General features: G+C 40.4%; 2 protein-coding genes and 1 long non-coding RNA gene across 3 annotated transcripts in view; all 3 read right to left on the bottom strand.

Moving 5' to 3' along the window:
* Nucleotides 1-20,464, bottom strand: part of LOC129456405 (WAP four-disulfide core domain protein 3-like) — a 43,526-nt gene that overhangs the window by 17,034 nt on the left and 6,028 nt on the right. The gene's annotated exons all lie outside the window — the stretch shown is intronic.
* LOC129456407 (uncharacterized) lies at nucleotides 2,507-3,412 on the bottom strand. The gene is made up of 3 exons (XR_008648744.1): nucleotides 3,360-3,412; nucleotides 3,102-3,182; nucleotides 2,507-2,533 (listed from the first exon to the last, which is right to left on the bottom strand). It is a non-coding gene; the product is annotated as an uncharacterized LOC129456407 (long non-coding RNA).
* On the bottom strand, nucleotides 7,011-18,611 carry LOC129456406 (WAP four-disulfide core domain protein 2-like). The gene is made up of 4 exons (XM_055223180.1): nucleotides 18,540-18,611; nucleotides 17,868-18,017; nucleotides 17,558-17,710; nucleotides 7,011-7,174 (listed from the first exon to the last, which is right to left on the bottom strand). The coding sequence occupies exons 1-4, from the start codon at nucleotides 18,607-18,609 to the stop codon at nucleotides 7,017-7,019; spliced, it is 531 nt and encodes a 176-aa protein (XP_055079155.1). The 5' UTR covers nucleotides 18,610-18,611; the 3' UTR covers nucleotides 7,011-7,016.

Genomic DNA, 20,464 nt, shown 5'->3' on the forward strand with positions numbered 1-20,464 from the left:
ATACTGTGTATATATACACTGGCAGTATGGAAAATTATGTGGAACACTTCAGGGGAGAGAGTGTGGTACTTCTGCTGAGGTGTGGTCAGACCAGCTCCTGGAGAGAGCTGGGTCCCCTCAGGGGGTCAATAGGGAGGGATTGAAGGCCGACTGTATGGTCTGGTTGCATCTACTTTCACTTGCATTACAACACATCTTAACAAGTCTAGCCACCAAGAGGGAACAAAAGGGTTGACATGAAAGGTTTTTCTAACACTGTCTTTGACGACCAAACCAAATTAGTTTTAGTTACGAGACCATGTGATTTCTAAAAGGTAAAATAATGACACTATTTAAATTTCCATTACAGGAATGATGAAAATGGAAATATCCTTTACAGTGAGGTGAGGGTGTTTGGAGTTGGGGTATGACAATGACTGCTTTTGCAACGTTGAGGTATGATAGTAATTGCAGCATTGCACAATCAATATTATAACAAATCTTCTGTAGAAATATTACTGTACATTCCTTGTTGGGAGAAATGAGATCAAAATATTTCCACAGGACATCCTCTTCTTCACTGGCTCCATTCTCTCCTGACTCTCACTTTCCTAAATTTCCAAATCATTGCTACCATCTCTGTCTCCAAACTCTCCCTGACCGCATCTCTCCATCAAACACCCACATTTTGAATGGAGCCTGAGGGTTTATATCACTGCCAAAAGCTGAAGCACTTCCTGAATCAGTCACGTGGTACATCCGGGCAGCGAGGCTCCAGACGTCATCTTTTTCAGCTCCTCTCCTAAATGTAGTAAGCCTCGATACACGCATCGTGGAAATCCACATTTCTGGCTCCTCTGTAAAAACAGCTTTCCTGTCAGCACTGCAGTGATTACAGGTGTAAATAATTTAAATATTCAGAAAGACAAATGCCGTAGCTTTCATTTGATGTGTAGATTGTGTGGGTGACGCAGAAATACACATACATTGCTGTAAAGTTGTTACGTTAAGTGGCAGAGCCCGTTAACTGCCAGTCCAAGTACCATTTGTCCATATAAAACTTGCACAAATGAACTGTTTGGATTAATTTATTAAATGACGATCATTGTGGACTGTTGCCATGTTCAGGGGGGATACACTGGAGTCCACAGCTGCTGAAGCAGCATTTGAGGTTCTCGGGACACTGACTGTCATCAGTGCATTCCTTTTTACATGTGGTGAAAAAAGGGCTCGTGTCAGGGCAGGATCCTGGTTTGGATTCTGTAAAGAAAAAGTTACAGGTCAAATCTGTTTAGAGGCAAACCCACAGTAAGAAAACATATTTTACAATGTCAAAATATACATTTGATTTCACACCTATATTCATATCAGGTGCCAATATTGTGAAATAGTATTACAATTCAAGATGTTTCTATTGATCCCCTTTATTTGAGGGAGTTACTGCAGCCCTATACTCCAGAGCCCTGAGGTCAGCTGACCAGCTCCTGCTGGTTGTGCACAAAGATTTGGTCAGCTGAGCTGTATAAATAACATGATTTTTACTTTTAAACCTTGTGTTGATTATTTTGTGTCTTGCATGAAGGTGAACTTGTTTCTCTGTAGGAATGTGACAAAAATTTTAGGATGTCTCCACTAGAACCAGTCACTTCAGTCACTGGATACTGGTATTCCTCTTCAGGTTGACAAGAGGCCTAGCAATACATCTTTTTAGTGACTTCAGGCATCTCTTAGTGACGTATTCTACCTCTCTGTAAACAGCTAACCATACATTTCTTTGTGACCTTGTACGGACAGTATGTAAAATTAGTTAAGTCCTTATAAGACCAGCCTTCTATAGATAGTACCTTGAAAAGGCTTTAAGTACTGGAAAACTCCTCTGAAACGCCACGCATGTGCCTGCTGTCTGTAACTTCATTCATCTGATCAGATAAACTTCTTTCAACTCTCTACCTGGTCTACAATCTCTTCCTTCACGATTTCATAGCATCAGTCAATTAACCCTGAATCATCTCCTTGAATTACAGATCAAATAAGTGAAGAGTGCATTACTTATGACTGGTCGCTGACAGGTATGCCCACAGCCATTGAAGCAGCATTTATCATCCTCCTTACAGTCTTCATCAAAAGTGCACATTTCTACACATTCTCCAGAACCACTTGGACTAGGGCACAATCCTCGTTTGTCCTTACGCTTGGGCTCACCTGTGGACAGTCAGGAAGTTTGGATTAAAAATGTTCCTGGTATTTTTTTAATGCTCTTAAAGAACTGAAATATATATATTCTTAGTAACAAGTATTAATTTATACAAAGAGGTAGGACAAGGACAATGTAGGATATCATCACTATTACTGAGAAACCATGAGCAATACATAAAACATCCACCACATGTATTCCTGAGGGACATGTTACCTCTTGGCTTTTCACAAACACGTCCACAGCCGTTGAAGCAGCACTTCAGGTTTCCCTCACATTCACTGTCTGTGGAGCACTGATCCAGACAACCGACCTCTGTGTGAATGTCTGTCCTGGGCTTGGGACAGACTCCAGGTTTCTCTGAATCCACTGGAAAAAAAATGTAATGAATTGCCAAAAAAGTCAACTTCATAGTCAGATGTGTCAAAGAGTCAGTTAAATTTTACAAAGTTTGTGATTGTTGTCCAACATCATTACTAGTGCAAAAAGAATTTCAGGTTTTATCCTACACCTATATTTTGTGACCAACGTCATGTTTAAGATCAATTCTGTTGAAATCAGAAGATGATCAGGTGAAATAGTGTCACTGAACAATCAGTTAGCCCTGTGGTCCACATGTAATTAAAGGATATGACAAACAGGAGTGTTCTCCTTATGACTGGCTCCCAACAGTTGTGCTGTAAATTTGCAGTTAAACCTGTAATTGAATTAATGCAATATACACAAATTCAATGCTGTGAAACATTCCAGACAAACAGAACCATGTTCCAGTTTAGTGCATTAGTGATCAAGTAAATCCATGTCTTATTTTCACAAATGTCACTGAAACATTAAAACCTCTGGACATTGTGGTATATATAGAATTAAGTATATACACGACATTGGTGTTCAATGTTCTCTATTTAAAATCATATTCAAAGTGACTGACCTTCCACAGCAGAGAGCAGAGGCACAAAGGCCAGGGCCACAGTCAGGAGGCAGAGGACAGAGCGCACCATGTTGTTCACTGCTGCAGGCACAGACACAGATTAAACTCATGTACAGCTTCTATTTATCCTCCTGAAGAGGAGCCTCAGTACAGAGCTGTCCTTGTGCCCGTCCTGCATTAAACATGATCATCCTGCAACTTCTTTGGGCGTGGCAATAATAGTAAGAATACTGGTCATACGTCATCTGTAGACCTCACCCAGGAAACTTAAATAAGATCCACACAAAGTGATTTGATTGTTTTGACACAGTAAGAGAAGGACAAAAACTAAATTTTACACATCGAATTTAATATTGCTTCTGTAGATTCCTGACATAGGTCCATGTGGAACAAAGCACTGCATTTTTTTCACCATCTAATATTGCAATGATGTGATATTTTGTGTTTAGTTCAGAGTTTACACCTTTTGAGTAAGTGCATCAGCTAATTAATTGTAATTGAATTGTTAGAATTTCTACTCACCTGTGTTGTCTTCCACCTTAAATGTTCCAGTCTAATGACTCCCCAGGCAGCCGGAGCATCTTAAGAAGGTTCCGGGCCAGACAACTGTGTGCTGAGGAGGAGGGGTGTCCAAATATTTTAGCTTCTTGTATCTAGTTTGTTTTCCACAGTTAACACTGATAAAGTAATATAGAGCTCTATTTTAATAACACATTTGATAGAAGAAAGATTTACACTGTTTTGCTAAAAAATAACGTTTAACAATATTATTGGATTTGCTGGAACTGACCTGTGCTGCAGTGTGGGAGTCACCAATTAAGGGAGTGGCTCTATAAAAGGAGCCAACCTCAGTCTGATCAGAGATGGTGCTGTGTGTAAAGTGATGGTAAAACTGAAACCTAATGAAACGTTGAACCACTTTGAGACAAATGCATTGAAAATGACACACTGCTTTGAATAATTTGACACAGTCAGAAGAGAGACATCTGCTGGATTTGTCTGTGTGATGCATTTGTGTGGATGTGATTAAAGCTTTTGTGAACCTCACTTACCCCCTTCCTCTAACCCTCACTCCCCTTTTATGTGATTTTTATCTGGATGAATTTTATTTTATTTTTATTCTGTTATAACATATGTTTTTTATGAAATTGTTTTAGATTATTTTGTGAAAACTTTGTGTTTAAATTAAGTTGCTTTTTCCACTTTGGCGCAACTCATGTTTTTAAATGTGCTATACAAATAAATTGGCTACTGTGTAATAAAAAATGTACTTTTCAAACTGGTGTCTTTGTGTCTTATACTTACGTTTGAATTAGTTGTACTCTTTCTTGGCCAACTAAAGAGTTTGCAGCTACAGAGGTATTATAAACTGGAAAATTGGAGAATAAAATGATGTAACATTTTCTGTGTGTGTATCCTGAAGCATTTTATTACCCACATAAATGATTTGCTGCACCACCAGGAGCAGGACCAACAGCAGCAGCCACTGCAGTTGGAGTTGTCTCCAGGTTTTTGGTGCACAAATGTCTCAGCATTGATGAAGTGTTGCTGCTGTATGTCAGCTCTTGAGCACAAATCAAACACTTGACTTTATTCGAGCTTATTAAGTCAAAGTGCTCCCATGCATATGACCGTGCTCTTTTTGGTGGTAATAGCTGTCCCTCCATATCTCTTCCTTATTGTCTCACTCACGCTCTCTATGGACCACTCAAACTCACTCTCAAGACTTACCTACCACTTACCTATATCACTTACCTAAAACTATGACTATGTGTATTATATAGGCCCAGGTGTGTGTTGATGTGAATCTGTGTATGTGGTGGAGTGTATCTTGTGTTATGTAATATGTCACCAAGTGTATATAAATGTATCTGTATTAGGTGTAATCTATTCTTACCTGTTGTATTTTATCTGCTTTAATATAAACTTTCCCTTATTGAATAACTAGTATAGTGTTAGAAATGCCATCAACAAAATGTCCTCCTCTCAAAACCCACAATTCTTGGGGGATTAACTCTTTTAAAGCTCTGACACAATTACAAACCACCACCATCAAAATTTGTGCGAAGCAGCTTGAAACCGACACACTCGACACGCATCTCTGCTTTCTTGCCTCACCTTTGTTTTGTTATGCTTGGCTCAATTTACAGTTTCATTTGGTCCACTGTGAGATCGCCTTCTTTTAGTGGTGCTGTTCTGGGCTGAGCTCGGACTGGTCACACCTGAGCTCTGTGAGTCGAGCTGGATTTTGCCCTGTACGTGGTCTGACAGGCGGTGGGTTTGGGCTCTGTAAACTTTTAATCCACTGAATGAGTGTGTACGGGTGGACTCAGATTTTATATATTGTAGTTATTGTTAATGAAATTAGAACACAGTTTCCTTTAATATGTTAAATACACATGATGTAAATTAAGTGAAACCTGGGTCTTTCATTTGAATATGCTTATCTGTGTGTCTTATACTTAGGTTCTAGTCCCCAGACTAGATTTGGGGTGGCGCTGTTGCAACACTTACATTTATTAGTACTATCTCACATTATTAACCCCTCGATTGCCACAATAATACTGTGTGATGATTTTTTGCGCCCCTTCACCGTCTTATTCAGATTATTCAAGTGCACCGTAATATCAACCATAAATGCAAGGTCCTGTATCCATTGTTCACACTGTAATTCCATCACAAGTTTACCTTTTTTCATCATGAACTCTCCAATTTCCTCACATACATCAAAAAGCGCTTTAGCACAGGACCTCAGCTTAACCGTCTTTCTAAAGTGTAGTAAGGCAAACCATGGGTGATGTTATTGTCACTGAGAAACCAGTCAAACTGACGATGATTCAGACCTCTGGCTCTGATTAAATTAACAGTTTGGACAACAACTTCCATAACGTGATCCATTCTTAACGACCTGCAGCACAATGCCTCTTGGTGCAATGTACAGTGAAATGTCCAAAAACCATCACCTCCATTTGAACTTTCTCTCTGATCTTTGCATTGAGGGCGCACCATCTGTAGCCAGGCTGACAGAACGAGACCAGTCCACACCTACTCTGCCCAGCGCACCAACAACAGCACATAAAATGTCCTCGGCTGCTGTGGCATCTAACACAGGCACCAACTCCAAAAACTAACAGTTAAAGTCATCAACACCATGAATAAATATGTCCAGCTGAGCGACATCTAACACCAGTGCTGTCACTAATGACAACTCCAATTTGTGTTTCAATTAACTGTCCAAATCTGCTGCTCGTTCTGAAATTCTTTCTGCGACACAATTCCTGAACAGGCTGATGTCAACTTGTTTCTCAAGAAACATTTTCTGCAACCTTCAACAGAAGTTGTCAAACTCACCCTCACTGTACAGCTTTGACAATGATACCATTTTGCCAGCAATCAGGTAGCTTCCTTTTACGGCGGCATCATCAACCTCTCGGCTCCAGGTGAAAATCAACTTTTTCAGGCTCAGCAACAACTCGTTTATCTTCAATTCTCCAAATCAAGTGTTTTTCACCATGCCAAGTTTCATTGTGGCATTTATTATATTCCTTAAGCACTGCCACTTGTTTCCCCATTCACCACCTTGAACAAAGAGAAAATCAAATTTTCCTTGAAAAACCTCACAATAGATGTCCACTTTTCCCTTTTGCTGATGAAGCTGTCCCAGTCCAAGTACAAATTGTAGCTTTAAAGTGTCAATATAAAACTTGCACAAACGAACTGTTTGGATTCATTTATTAAATGAACAGAAAATGAGCACATGGAATTTATAAAATGTTACTGAAACCATTTCATGGTCTCCTTGATAATTTGCTGTAGCTGCACAATTTCAATGTCAAAGAGCCAGAGTTGAATCATTTCATGACAAGCAGGCCTAGAGTATATAAAGTGATTCAAGATTTCCAAAATGATTGACAATCATTGTGGACTGTTGCCATGTTCAGGGGGGATACACTGGAGTCCACAGCTGCTGAAGCAGCATTTGAGGTTCTCGGGACACTGACTGTCATCAGTGCATTCCTTTTTACATGTGGTGAAAAAAGGGCTCGTGTCAGGGCAGGATCCTGGTTTGGATTCTGTAAAGAAAAAGCTACAGGTCAAATCTGTTTAAAGGCAAACCCACAGTAAGAAAGCATATTTTACTGTGTCAATATACATTTTATTTCACACCTATATTTATATCAGGTGCCAATATTGTGAAATAGTATTACAATGCAAGATGTTTCTATTGATCCCCTTTATTTGAGGGAGTTACTGCAGCCCTATACTCCAGAGCCCTGAGGTCAGCTGACCAGCTCCTGCTGGTTGTGCACAAAGATTTGGTCAGCTGAATTTGCTTCAGATGTGCTGTATAAATAACCTTAAATAGCATCAGTCAATTAACCCTGAATCATCTCCTTGAATTACAGATCAAGTAAATAAGTGAAGTGCATTACTTATGACTGGTCGCTGACAGGTATGCCCACAGCCATTGGAGCAGCATTTATCATCCTCCTTACAGTCTTCATCAAAAGTGCACAGTTCGACACATTCTCCAGAACCACTTGGACTAGGGCACAATCCTCGTTTGTCCTTACGCTTGGGCTCACCTGTGGACATTCAGGAAGTTTGGATTAAAAAAAATGTTCTGGGTATTTACTCTGCTTAAAAGAACTGAAACATAATCTTAGTAACTATTAATTTATACAAAAGGTGAGACAAGGATAATGTAGGATTTCATCACCATTACTGAGAAACCATGAGCAATACATAAACATCCACCACATGTATTCCTGAGGGACATGTTACCTCTTGGCTTTTCACAAACACGTCCACAGCCGTTGAAGCAGCACTTCAGGTTTCCCTCACATTGACTGTCTGTGGAGCACTGATCCAGACAACCGACCTCTACGTGAATGTCTGTCCTGGGCTTGGGACAGACTCCAGGTTTCTCTGAATAGAATAGAAACAAATTTAATGAATTAGCCAAAAAAAAGTCTACTTCATAGTCAGATGTGTCAAAGAGTCAGTTAAATTTTACAAAGTTTGTGATTGTTGTCCAACATCATTACTAGTGCAAAAAGAATCAGATTTTATTCTACACCTATATTTTGTGACCAACGTCGTGTTTCAGAAGATCAATTCTGTTGAAATCAGAACATGATCAGGTGAAATAGTGTCACTGAACAATCAGTTGCCCTGTGGTCCACATGTAATTAAAGGATATGACAAACAGGAGTGTTCTCCTTATGACTGGCTCCCAACAGGTGTGCTGTAAATTTGCAATTAAACCTGTAATTGAATTAATGCAATATTTACAAATTCCATACTGTTAAACATTCCAGACAAACAGAACCATGTTCCAGTTTAGTGCATTAGTGATCAAGCAAATCCATGTCTTATTTTCACTAATGTCCCTGAAACATTAAAACCTCTGGACATTGTGGTATATATAGAATTAAGTATATACACACACAACATATGTGTTCAATGTTCTCTATTTAAAATCATATTCAAAGTGACTGACCTTCCACAGCAGAGAGCAGAGGCACAAAGGCCAGGGCCACAGTCAGGAGGCAGAGGACAGAGCGCACCATGTTGTTCACTGCTGCAGACACAGACACAGATTAAACTCATGTACAGCTTCTATTTATCCTCCTGAAGAGGAGCCTCAGTACAGAGCTGTCCTTGTCCCCGCCCTGTATTAAACATGATCATACTGAGAAAAAAAAAACTGAAATTTGAACAAATTTAATATTGATTCTGTAGATTCCTGCCCTGTAACTTTTTCACCATCTAATATTGTAATGATCTGATATTTTGTGTTTAGTTCAGAGTTGACACCTTTTGAGTAAGTGCATTGGTCAATTGTAATTGAATTGTTTGAATTTCTACTCACCTGTGTTGTCTTCCACCTTAAATGTTCCAGTCTAATGACTCCCCAGGCAGCCGGAGCATCTTAAGAAGGTTCCGGGCCAGACAACTGTGTGCTGAGGAGGAGGGGTGTCCAAATATTTTAGCTTCTTGTATCTAGTTTGTTTTCCACAGTTAACACTGATAAAGTAATATAGAGCTCTATTTTAATAACACATTTGATTGAATAAAGATTTACACTGTTTTGCTAAAAATAACTTTTAACAATATTATTGGATTTGCTGGAACTGACCTGTGCTGCAGTGTGGGAGTCACCAATTAAGGGAGTGGCTCTATAAAAGGAGCCAACCTCAGTCTGATCAGAGAGTGAGCTGTGTGTACAGACTGTTACTGTATGGCTGATTTTTAGTGGTGAGATGAAGCCCCATGAGGCATTGAAACACTTGAGCCAAATGGCTGGAGAAAGGGTTCATTTCTCGAAGCTTCGTGTGTGCACGAAACCACCTACTGGCCAAGTGTATAATCACAGGCAGCTGTATCTGAACCACATAATGTGTGAGGCATTGAATTTGTGTGTCTGTTATGTCTGCTGGGAGTGACTATGAATTACAAAAAAATGTATGACCAAATAATTTCTGTACATATATTGTCACATAAGTGTATAATACATTTATATGTATTCTGTGTGTGTAAATTTTCCCAAAATGGTAATATAGTATGGCAGGTTAAGATGTTTTTTCTGAAAGTGCTTGTGGAACTAGGAAAAGGGCACAGATTATGCTTGTGTAACTTGGACAATGATGTACAGCAGTGATCCCCAGCCATTTTAGCACCACAGACCGAAATAATATAGGTTTTTGTTTTCACGGACCGGCCTTCTACACGTCGCAGATAAATATGGCAAAAATAAGTTAAGTGCATAAAAAATACAACTCACCACACGCTGCATCAGTGGGAGCCCTGAGCTTGTTTCTTCTTTCCTTCTTGCTCACGTTTATTTCTTTAAAAAAAAAACACTAATTCTTATATTTTAATACCAGGTGCTTAGTCTTAATTTTCCAAAGCAGTTTTGAAGGTTTCATTGCCTCATTTGCTTTTTTGCGCATATTACGCAGAGCGGACTCTGTGCATCACCTGTAGTGACAAACCCATATTTTAAGTAGGACTCCTGGTGTTTTCTTGGAGGTCTTAGGCTCCTCTTCAGGTTCCTCAGTTGGCCTTTTCCTCTTTGTTAAAAAGCTCTCCAAAGACTTTTGTTTTGGCTCATTTTCACTCGCTTGTGGCTCTACTTTTGGGCGACATGACTGCGACATCGGAGACAAGACGACAACAACAACAAACTTTATTTATAAAGCGCTTTTCATACAAGAAAAATGTAACACAAAGTGCTTTACAGTGCATTAAAATCAGTCCCACCCACCAAACCCACCCAACCACCCCACAGCCAAACAACCCAACCCCAACACATCAATAAACACAACCAGAGAACCCCCCACCCCAACGCACACTCCCACCCCCCGCCCCAACACACACTCCCACCCCCCACCTCAACACATGTTAAAATACCTCAGTTTCATTTAAAATATGTTTAAGTGGAACAGGCTGGATAAAGATGAACCAGATGAGAGAGAGAGAACCACCAGAGGAACCATCTGCACCAGGAGCAGGGTCACCCGCAGCCACAGGACACCAGCCCAGGGCCCAGAGAAGAGATGAGGTCAGGACCAAACCTCCAGGGCCCACGAGCCAGGTCCCAGGAGCCACAGCCAACCACAGCTCCCGGTGCAGAGGGCTCCTCAGAGGAAACACTGGCAAATCTAAAATTATTAAAAGAAATAAAATAAATCAAAGCTAAACAAGTAAATAAGACATAAGTACAACATGGATATCAACATAAACACACTAGCCAGCCTGAATAAATAGAGAAGTAAGCTAAAGTGATAAATACTAATCAAAAGCTATGCTAAAAAGATGGGTCTTGAGCCTGCTTTTAAAAACCTGAATGTTCTCTGCGGCCCTGAGGTCCTCTGGCAGACTGTTCCATAGACGGGGGCCGTAAAACTGGAAAGAGGCCTCTCCGTGAGTGTGTGTCCTGACTTTGGGGATGACTAGGAGCCTGCTGCCGGAGGAGCGCAGGGGCCGCGAGGGTTCATAGGATAAAAGCAGTTCTGTATGATAAGAAGACCCAAGACGATTAAGACATTTAAAAAACAGTAAAAGAACTTTAAAATCGATCCTGAAACACACAGGGAGCCAATGCAGGGATTCTAATACCGGTGTAATGTGGTCCCGCCCCCTGGTCTTAGTCAGGACACGTGCTGCTGAATTTTGTAATAATTGTTGACCTGAAATCGCCTTTTTGGGAAGACCAGAGAGCAGGGCATTACAGTAGTCTATAAAAGCATCGGCGTCTCTGTGTTGGCCCGAGAGAGAATGGGACGGACTCTGGCTATGTTTTTCAAATGGTAAAAAACAATTTTTGTGATGTTTTTAATGTGTGGAATAAAAGTCAGCTCAGAGTCAAAAATAACGCCCAGGTTTCTTACTTGTGATGATGGATTAAAAGACTGTGACTGTAATTTGGGTAAAAGTTTCTCTCTCTGGGCCTCAGGACCGATGATTAAAACCTCAGTTTTGTCCTGGTTAAGCTGGAGAAAGTTTTCTGCCATCCAGAATGTGATGTCTAAAATACAGTTAAAAAGAGCATCCACTGGACTGGTGTCATCAGGAGACATGGAGATGTAAAACTGTGTATCATCTGCATAGCTGTGGAAGCTGATTCCATGTCTCCTGATGACATCACCAAGAGGGAGCATGTACAGGTTAAAAAGTATAGGACCTAACATGGAACCCTGGGGCACTCCACATGTGATTTTATGAACCCGAGAGGAGTAGGTGTCTAAACTTACCATAAATGTTCTGTCTGTGAGGTAGGAAGTAAACCATTTGTGTACAGTACCAGAGAGGCCGACCAGGTGTTTGAGTCTGTTTAAAAGAATAGTGTGGTCTACTGTATCAAAGGCAGCGCTTAGATCCAGTAGAACCAACACTGTCACCTTTTTAGAATCATAATTTAGTCTAAAATCATTTAAAATCTTTGTCAAGGCTGTCTCTGTACTGTGGTTTACTCTAAAACCAGACTGACATTCTTCAAGAATGTTCTGTGTGTTTAAAAAATAATTAAGCTGGGTAAAAACAAGTTTTTCTAAAATTTTCCTTAAAAATGGTAAGTTAGACACTGGTCTGTAGTTGTTGAAGTCATTAAAATCTAAATTGCTCTTCTTCAGCAGGGGCCTCACCACTGCAGCTTTAAAGGCAGTGGGAAAGACCCCTGTCTGAAGAGAGTAGTTCATCATGTTTAAAAGCTCTTCTCTAAAAGATTCATAAAATGACTTGAAAAACCGTGTTGGAATGGGGTCAACAAGACATGTGGTGGGTCTCACTGAGGAGAAAACTTCATCAAGCCTCTCAGCATTAACCAGGACAAAACTGTCCAGTGTTTCCTCTGGTAAAGACAAACAATCAGATGTGTTAAAAGCAGTGGTTTGGTTAGATAAAATGTCACATCTGATTTTGTTTATCTTTCCCATGAAGTGATCTGCAAACTGCTCACAAAGGGAGTCAGTGGGAGGGAGTTTGGAATTGTTAAAATTAGTGTTAGTAAGATGGTCGATAGTGGAGAAAAGAATTTTGGGGTTGTTTTTATTGTTTGTGATTAGTTTGGAGAAATATGAGTTTCTATTGTTTCTGATGGCGTTATTATATGTTTTTAGATGTTGGTTATACATTTGAAAGTTAATTGTGATTTTGTTTTTCCTCCATTTTCTTTCTGCCTTTCTGCAATTTCATTTGAGTTGTTTTATTGATTCAGTTTTCCATGGTGCCGCAGGTTTGGAGGGGGCCTTGCTTAATTTAAGAGGAGGAACTGTGTCTAAAGTAGATTGAAGTTTGCTGTTAAAATCATCAACAATAAAATCACAGGAGGCAGGTAAAACAATTGGAGGAGTGTTCTCTAAAATTTGAATAAAATTTGCAGCCACTTCAGGGGTAAGATGACACTTCCTCACAGTTCTCACAGAGGTCTCCCGCTGAATAAAACCAGTGATATTAAAAAACACACAGAAATGATCTGACACAGCCAGGTCAACAACAGAGGACACACTCACAGACAGGCCATGAGTGATGACCAAGTCCAGAGTGTGTCCTCTGTTGTGAGTTGGCTGTGTCACATGCTGGGTAAAATCCATGTAATTAAGAACATTTAAAAATTCCCTTGCAACAGGGTCTAAAATATCTACATGTAAATTAAAATCACCGGTTAAAATAATCATATTCTAAGAATTATGTAAAATTGATAAGAATTCCGAAAATTCATTGATAAAAATACTGCACTTTTTTGGTGGTCTGTAAATTGTTACTGCTAAAATTTGTGGGTTATTAAAAACAACTGCGTGGTATTTGAAACTTGTAAAAAGATTAAATAAAATAGGTTTGGTGGCCAGAGTACTTGAACATATAGAAGCAGTGCCACCTCCCCTTTTACTACCCCTAATTGAAAAAGCATAGTTAAAATCAGAGGGGGAGGCCTCATTGAGAACAACCGGTCCATCTCCACCCGACCAAGTTTCTGTTAAAAAGAGACAGTCAAGTTTGTGGTCTAAAATTAAGTCATTGACAATAAAAGCTTTATTCAGCAGAGAGCGGACATTTAAAAGTGCCATGTTTATTGTTGAAGGAGGATGAGTAGGAGGAATCTTTGATAAATTAATTTTGGTGAGCTGTGATAAATTATTGATGTTAACTGTACGATTGTAAGAGTTTTTGTGAATAGGCCGCTCTCTGCTGAAAATTACCGGGATATGATGTGATGATTCTATTGATGGTGTGGACAATTGTGATGAGGTTTCTGGAGAAAACCGTCATGTAGATTCTATTGTGAGCTGTATGTTCTGGGAAAAACCATGGAGATTTGGATGAAGAAGGTCCTTTTTGAACAGTCTGGGTCTCTTGAAGAACAGAAGGAAATTGTCTATGTAGGAGATATGGTTGGTGGTGCAGAAGGATTTGAGCCAGATGTGAAGTTGTCTTAAGCGGCTGAATTTGATATCTCCAAAGCGAGGTGGGGTGAGTGGGCCGGAGATTATGCATTTTTTTATTTAGACTATGGATGGTGGAGATGAGAGTTAAGAAGTGGTCCTTAAGTGTTTCTGACTGCTGTAAACGGAGAGCAGATAATAAACTTGCCACTACATCAAATAGATTTCTGTGGCGATTTCCTATCAGGATTTTCATTATATATCTACGGACAAGCTTATTAGTGCGTCATGAGGGACAGGTGAAAGTTACGTCGGAGAGGATGCGGTCGCTGATAAATTACTTACTGTTTTTGTGAGGCCCGGTAGCGAATGCGTCACGGACCGGTACCACTGATGTACAGGACGGGGGAAATTGTATTCATTTTTCTCAAAAGTTTTTGGTTTTAAATGATTTCTTTTTTTTTTTGACACAACCTCTCCGGCCTTGGAGAAGACACTTTCAAAACACAGAAGATGCCGGTTTGCGCAAAAAGGCAAGCGCAAGTTTGTATAAATTTGAGTAAAGTCATTTTTGCCTCGCCCAGTTCTCCAGACGGTTTTTCAGTCTTCCAATATTTGACGCTGGACCTCCACAGTGGCATCTGCGGTGACATTTAGAGACTTCCTTGCCCCCATGACACTGGAGTCTAAATGATGTCACAGTTTGCTACTTAAGAGGAAACCACAGATCATGTTAGTAAGTTTTCTCATAGGAGTAACTGATGTTAAAATGTAAAATAACAGATTACCTCCAGTGTCAGGAGAGGTAGAAGCCTGAGGGATTATAATGGTAACACACTGAATTCAGTCGCTTTATAACTTTCGGTGGCTTTTATTTGACGGAAAAATCCAATAACTTTAAATCGGGGGTCCAGGAGTGTAACAAGGGACACGATGTTCATCGACTGCAAAGTATAAAGCTTCTCCCACAGTTGCCTGATGAGCTGGTGTCCCATTTCCAATGCCACTGCAGTGTCGGCTTTACCATTTCCTCCTGAAGGTTTTGCTCCAGCATTTTCATTAGGGGAACAACTTTGGTAAAAGATACATTTTCCTTGGCCGACAGCTCTACAGCATCATAAAAGGGAGACAGCAAAGGAAGGAACCCTCTAACAATGTTGAACTCATCTGAAGTGATTATTGGGACCAAACGTTGCAGTATCAAATATGTACTGTTCCACCTGGTCTCCATTTGTTGCATTAGCTTTATTTTTGCCATCCCCAGATGTAGCTGCATTTGTGTAAGCTTTTCCTTTAATGATACATATGAGTAGGCCGTTAAATCACTGCAGCAGGAGCACAGACAAACTATTAGTGTTATTATAAATTGGAACAAAGGGAATGACCATACCTCAACAGTGGTGCTGCTTCTAAAGAAGCCACACCAGCTTCCTTGGGTGGCATCACCGCCGTAGGCGGGCTCTGCAACTTGATGCCCGAGTTCTCATTGGCTGTTCGTGCCCGTTGTCAAGTTGCCTCTTTGCTGCTCTCCATTTGGCTTCTAGTGCCCACCCACCGGCATTTCACCGGCACTTCCGTGTTTATCTGCGCTTCAGCAGGATGTTTGGATTCACATAAATGTCTCAGACTAGGAAAATGAGGGTCACTATTTGCCAGCTGCGTCTCCCACAATGTGAGCTTTAATTTCAATGCACAGATGTTTTCATAATACCGTGTGACCTTTATTTTTGCGCCCCTTCAACATCTTATTCAGATTATTCAAGTGCACCATAATATCAACCATAAATGCAAGGTTCTGTATCCATTGTTCACACTGTAATTCCATCACAAGTTTAACTTTTTTCATCATGAACTGTCCAATTTCCTCACGTACATCAAAAAGCGCTTTAGCACAGGCCCCCGGCTTAACCGTCTTTCTAAAGTGTAGTAAGGCAAACCATGGGTGATGTTATTGTCACTGAGAAACCAGTCAAACTGACGATGATTCAGACCTCTGGCTCTGATGAAATCAACAGTTCGGACAACAACTTCCATAACGTGATCCATTCTTAACGACCTGCAGCACAATGTACAGTGAAATGTCCAAAAACCATCACCTCCATTTGAACTTTCTCTCTGATCTTTGCATTGAGGGCGCACCATCTGTAGCCAGGCTGACAGAGCGAGACCAGTCCACACCTACTCTGCCCAGCGCACCAACAACAGCACATAAAATGTCCTCAGCTGCTGTGGCATCTAACACAGGCACCAACTCCAAAAACTAACAGTTAAAGTCTCATCAACACCACAAATAAATATGGTCAGCTGAGTGACATCTGTAACACCAGTGCTGTCATTAATGGCAACTCCACTTTGTGTTTCAATTAACTGTCCAAATCTGCTGCTCGTTCTGAAATTCTTTCTGCGACACAATTCCTGAACAGGCTGATGTCAAAAACTTGTTTCTCAGGAAACATTTTCTGTAGCCTTCAGCAGAAATTGTCAAACTCACCCTCACTGTACAGCTTTGACAATATTGCTAGCTTCCTTTTACAGCAGCATCACCTCTCGGCTCCAGGTGAAAATCAACTTTTTCAGGCTCAGCAACAACTCATTTATCTTCAGTTCTCCAGATCAAGTGTTTTTCACCATGCCAAGTCTCATTGTGGCATTATATTCCTTGAGCACTGCCACTTGTACCACGGTCATACTAACCACTGGTTTCCCCATTCACCACCGTGAACAAAAAAATTATTCCACGTTTTCTTGAAAAACGTGACTAGATGCGTTTTTCTTTAGACATTTTGTTGATGAAGCTGTCCCAGTTGTAGTTTTAAAGTGTCAATATCAAACTTGCACACAAATATACTTTTGATTCATTTATTAAAAAACAGAAAATCAGAGCACATGGAATTTATCAAAATGTTACCGAAACCATTTCATGGTCTCCTTGATAATTTACTGTAGCTGCACAATTTCAATGTCAAAGAGCCAGAGTTGAATCATTTCATGACAAGCAGGCCTAGAGGATAAAGTGATTCAAGATTGATGAACTCCAAGATGATTCTGACCATCAGTTTGGACTGTTGCCATGTTCAGGGGGGATACACTGGAGTCCACAGCTGCTGAAGCAGCATTTGAGGTTCCTGGGACACTGACTGTCATCAGTGCATTCCTTTTTACATGTGGTGAAAAAAGGGATTGGATCAGGGCAGGATCCTGGTTTGGATTCTGTAAAGAAAAAGTTACAGGTCAAATCTTTTTAGAGGCAAACCCACAGTAAGAAAACATGTTTTACAATGTCAAAATATACATTTTATTTCACACCTATATTCATATCAGGTGCCAATATTGTGAAATAGTATTACTATTCAAGATGTTTCTATTGGTCCCATTTGAGGGAGTTACTGCAGCCCTATACTCCAGAGCCCTGAGGTCAGCTGACCAGCTCCTGCTGGTTGTGCACAAAGATTTGGTCAGCTGAATTTGCTTCAGATGTGCTGTATAAATAACCTTAAATGGCATCAGTCAATTAACCCTGAATCATCTCCTTGAATTACAGAGCAAGTAAATAAGTGAAGACTGCATTACTTATGACTGGTCGCTGACAGGTATGTCCACAGCCATTGGAGCAGCATTTATCATCCTCCTTACAGTCTTCATCAAAAGTGCACATTTCGACACATTCTCCAGAACCACTTGGACTAGGGCACAATCCTCGTTTGTCCTTACGCTTGGGCTCACCTGTGGACATTCAGGAAGTTTGGATAAAAAAAAATGTTCCTGGTAATTTAATGCTCTAAGAAAGCACTGAAATATAAATGTTGTGATGTATACAAAGAGTTGGGCAAGGATAATGTAGGATTTGAACATCTACATGTATTCCTGAGGGACATGTTACCTCTTGGCTTTGCACAAACATTTCCACAGCCGATTAAGCAGCACTTCAGGTTTCCCTCACATTGACTGTCTGAGGAGCACTTGTTCAGACAAGGGGAGAGTTTTGGGTCAATGTCTGGCTTGGGACAGACTCCAGGTTTCTCTGAATCCACTGGAAACAATTTTAAAGAATTAGCCCAAAAAGTCAACTTCATAGTCACATGTTAAAGATTCAGTGGCATTTTACAATGTGATCGTTGTCCAACATCATTACTAGATCAAAAAATGTCAGATTTCCTCCCACACCTATATTCTGTGACCAATGTCATTTTTCAGAAGATCTTTTCAGTTGAAAAGAGAACATGATCAGGTGCTTTGATTGTGAAATAGTGTCACTGAACAGTTAACCCTGTGGTCCACGTGTAATTAAGGATATGACAAACAGGAGTGTTCTCCTTATGACTGGCTCCCAACAGGTGTGCTGTATACAAACACAATGCCATGAACAATTCCAGACAAACAGGACCGTGTTCCAGTTTAGCGCATTACTGCTAAAATAAAACCATGTCTTATTTTCACAAATGTCACTGAAACATTAAAACCTCTGGACATTGTGCTATATATAGAATTAAGTATATACACGACATGGGGTGTTCAATGTTCTCTATTTAAAAGTGTATTCAAAGTGACTGACCTTCCACAGCAGAGAGCAGAGGCACAAAGGCCAGGGCCACAGTCAGGAGGCAGAGGACAGAGCGCACCATGTTGTTCATTGCTGCAGACACAGACACAGATTAAACTCATGTACAGCTTCTATTTATCCTCCTGAAGAGGAGCCTCAGTACAGAGCTGTCCTTGTGCACATCTAATTTAATATTGCTTCTGTAGATTCCTGCCCTGCAACTTTTTCACCATCTAACATTGTAATGATCTGATATTTTGTGTTTAGTTCAGAGTTGACACCTTTTGAATAAGTGCATCAGCTAATTGATTGCAATTGAAACGTTAGAATTTCTACTCACCTGTGTTGTCTTCCACCTTAAATGTTCCAGTCTAATGACTCCCCAGGCAGCCGGAGCATTTTAAGAAGGTTCCGGGCCAGACAACTGTGTGCTGAGGAGGAGGGGTGTCCAAATATTTTAGCTTCTTGTATCTAGTTTGTTTTCCACAGTTAACACTGATAAAGTAATATAGAGCTCTATTTTAATAACAGATTTGATTGAATAAAGATTTACACTGTTTTGCTAAAGAAAAAATTACGTTCAACAATATTATTGGATTTGCTGGAACTGACCTGTGCTGCAGTGTGGGAGTCACCAATTAAGGGAGAAGCTCTATAAAAGGCGCCAGCCTCAGGCTGATCAGGAATGGTGCGGTGTGTCCAGGCTGTTACAGCATGACTGATTTTAAAGTTTACTGTTATTTTTTGTAAATATTCTTTAGTGTTGGAAGTCAGTGCCCTTGGATCCACTGTGTTCCTTGTCAAAACTGTAGGTAACGCTGTTCATGTGAGGTACTCTAGCAGAAGACACTGATAAAATGTTTCCAAGCTCACAGAAGCAAATTTAATAATAATAATAATAATACATTTTATTTATAGGGTGCCTTTCTGGGCACTCAAGGTCACCTTACAATACAATATAATATACAATTTACAGACAGTTGAAATCAACATTTATGAACATACAGTTAAAAGCATTCAGATAAAAAAAACAATGAAAAGGACAGGGCAGTTTTGGATTATAAAGAACATGTCAGTCTGAACAAGTTTTTAAGTTTGGATTTGAAGTGTGAGAGTGTGTCAGTGTTGCGGAGGTCAGGGGGGAGAGAGTTCCAGAGCTGGGGAGCAGAGCGGCTGAAGGCCCTGCTCCCCATGGTGACAAGCCGGGCTGAGGGAACAGAGAGATGGAGAGAGGAAGAGGAGCCGAGAGAGCGAGCGGGTGTGGCAATATGGAGGAGGTATGGAGGTGCAAGGTTATGGATGGCTTTGAATGTGTGGAGCAGGATTTTATATTGGATGTGGTGTGAGATGAGGAGCCAATGAAGTTTATGTCGGATGGGTGTGATGTGGTTGATGGAAGGGGTGCGTGTGATGATGCGAGCTGCTGAATTCTGAACCAGCTGAAGTTTATGGAATTCTTTATTTGTTCTTCATTGTTGCATCGCACAAATCTATTATTTCAAGTTGCATGTCCGCCAGCACATCAGACGTTTTGAGTGTAAATGTGGTGCGAAAAACTGGAAATTAGACCGTCATGAGACAGGTTGGTTTTACCCTTTTGATGATGTGTTGTTGCAATAGTAATCCTGCTCAGTACAAGAGGAACCGCAGGTTCAGACATTTGCTGCATGTGCTTGGCTGAGGAGCGAATTGGGCGACGCTTCCATCAATGGGATTATGACTAGTGATGGGCAGATGAAGCTTCATGAAGCATTGAAGCCTTTAATCCAATTGGTTCACTCCAGCGCAGAGCTTCTTGAAGCTTCATTTGCTCTAGTAGGACATCGACTAGATGCAAAAATATCAGTTGGCATGAATTTAAAGTGTGGCATTTTGCAGAAAGCCTCTGAATAAAACTGTCAGCAAAATAAAGAATATGCAAAACATGTATTGTAGTG

This window comes from Periophthalmus magnuspinnatus, chromosome 7 (genome assembly GCF_009829125.3).
Source record: "Periophthalmus magnuspinnatus isolate fPerMag1 chromosome 7, fPerMag1.2.pri, whole genome shotgun sequence".
NCBI lineage: Eukaryota > Metazoa > Chordata > Actinopteri > Gobiiformes > Gobiidae > Periophthalmus > Periophthalmus magnuspinnatus.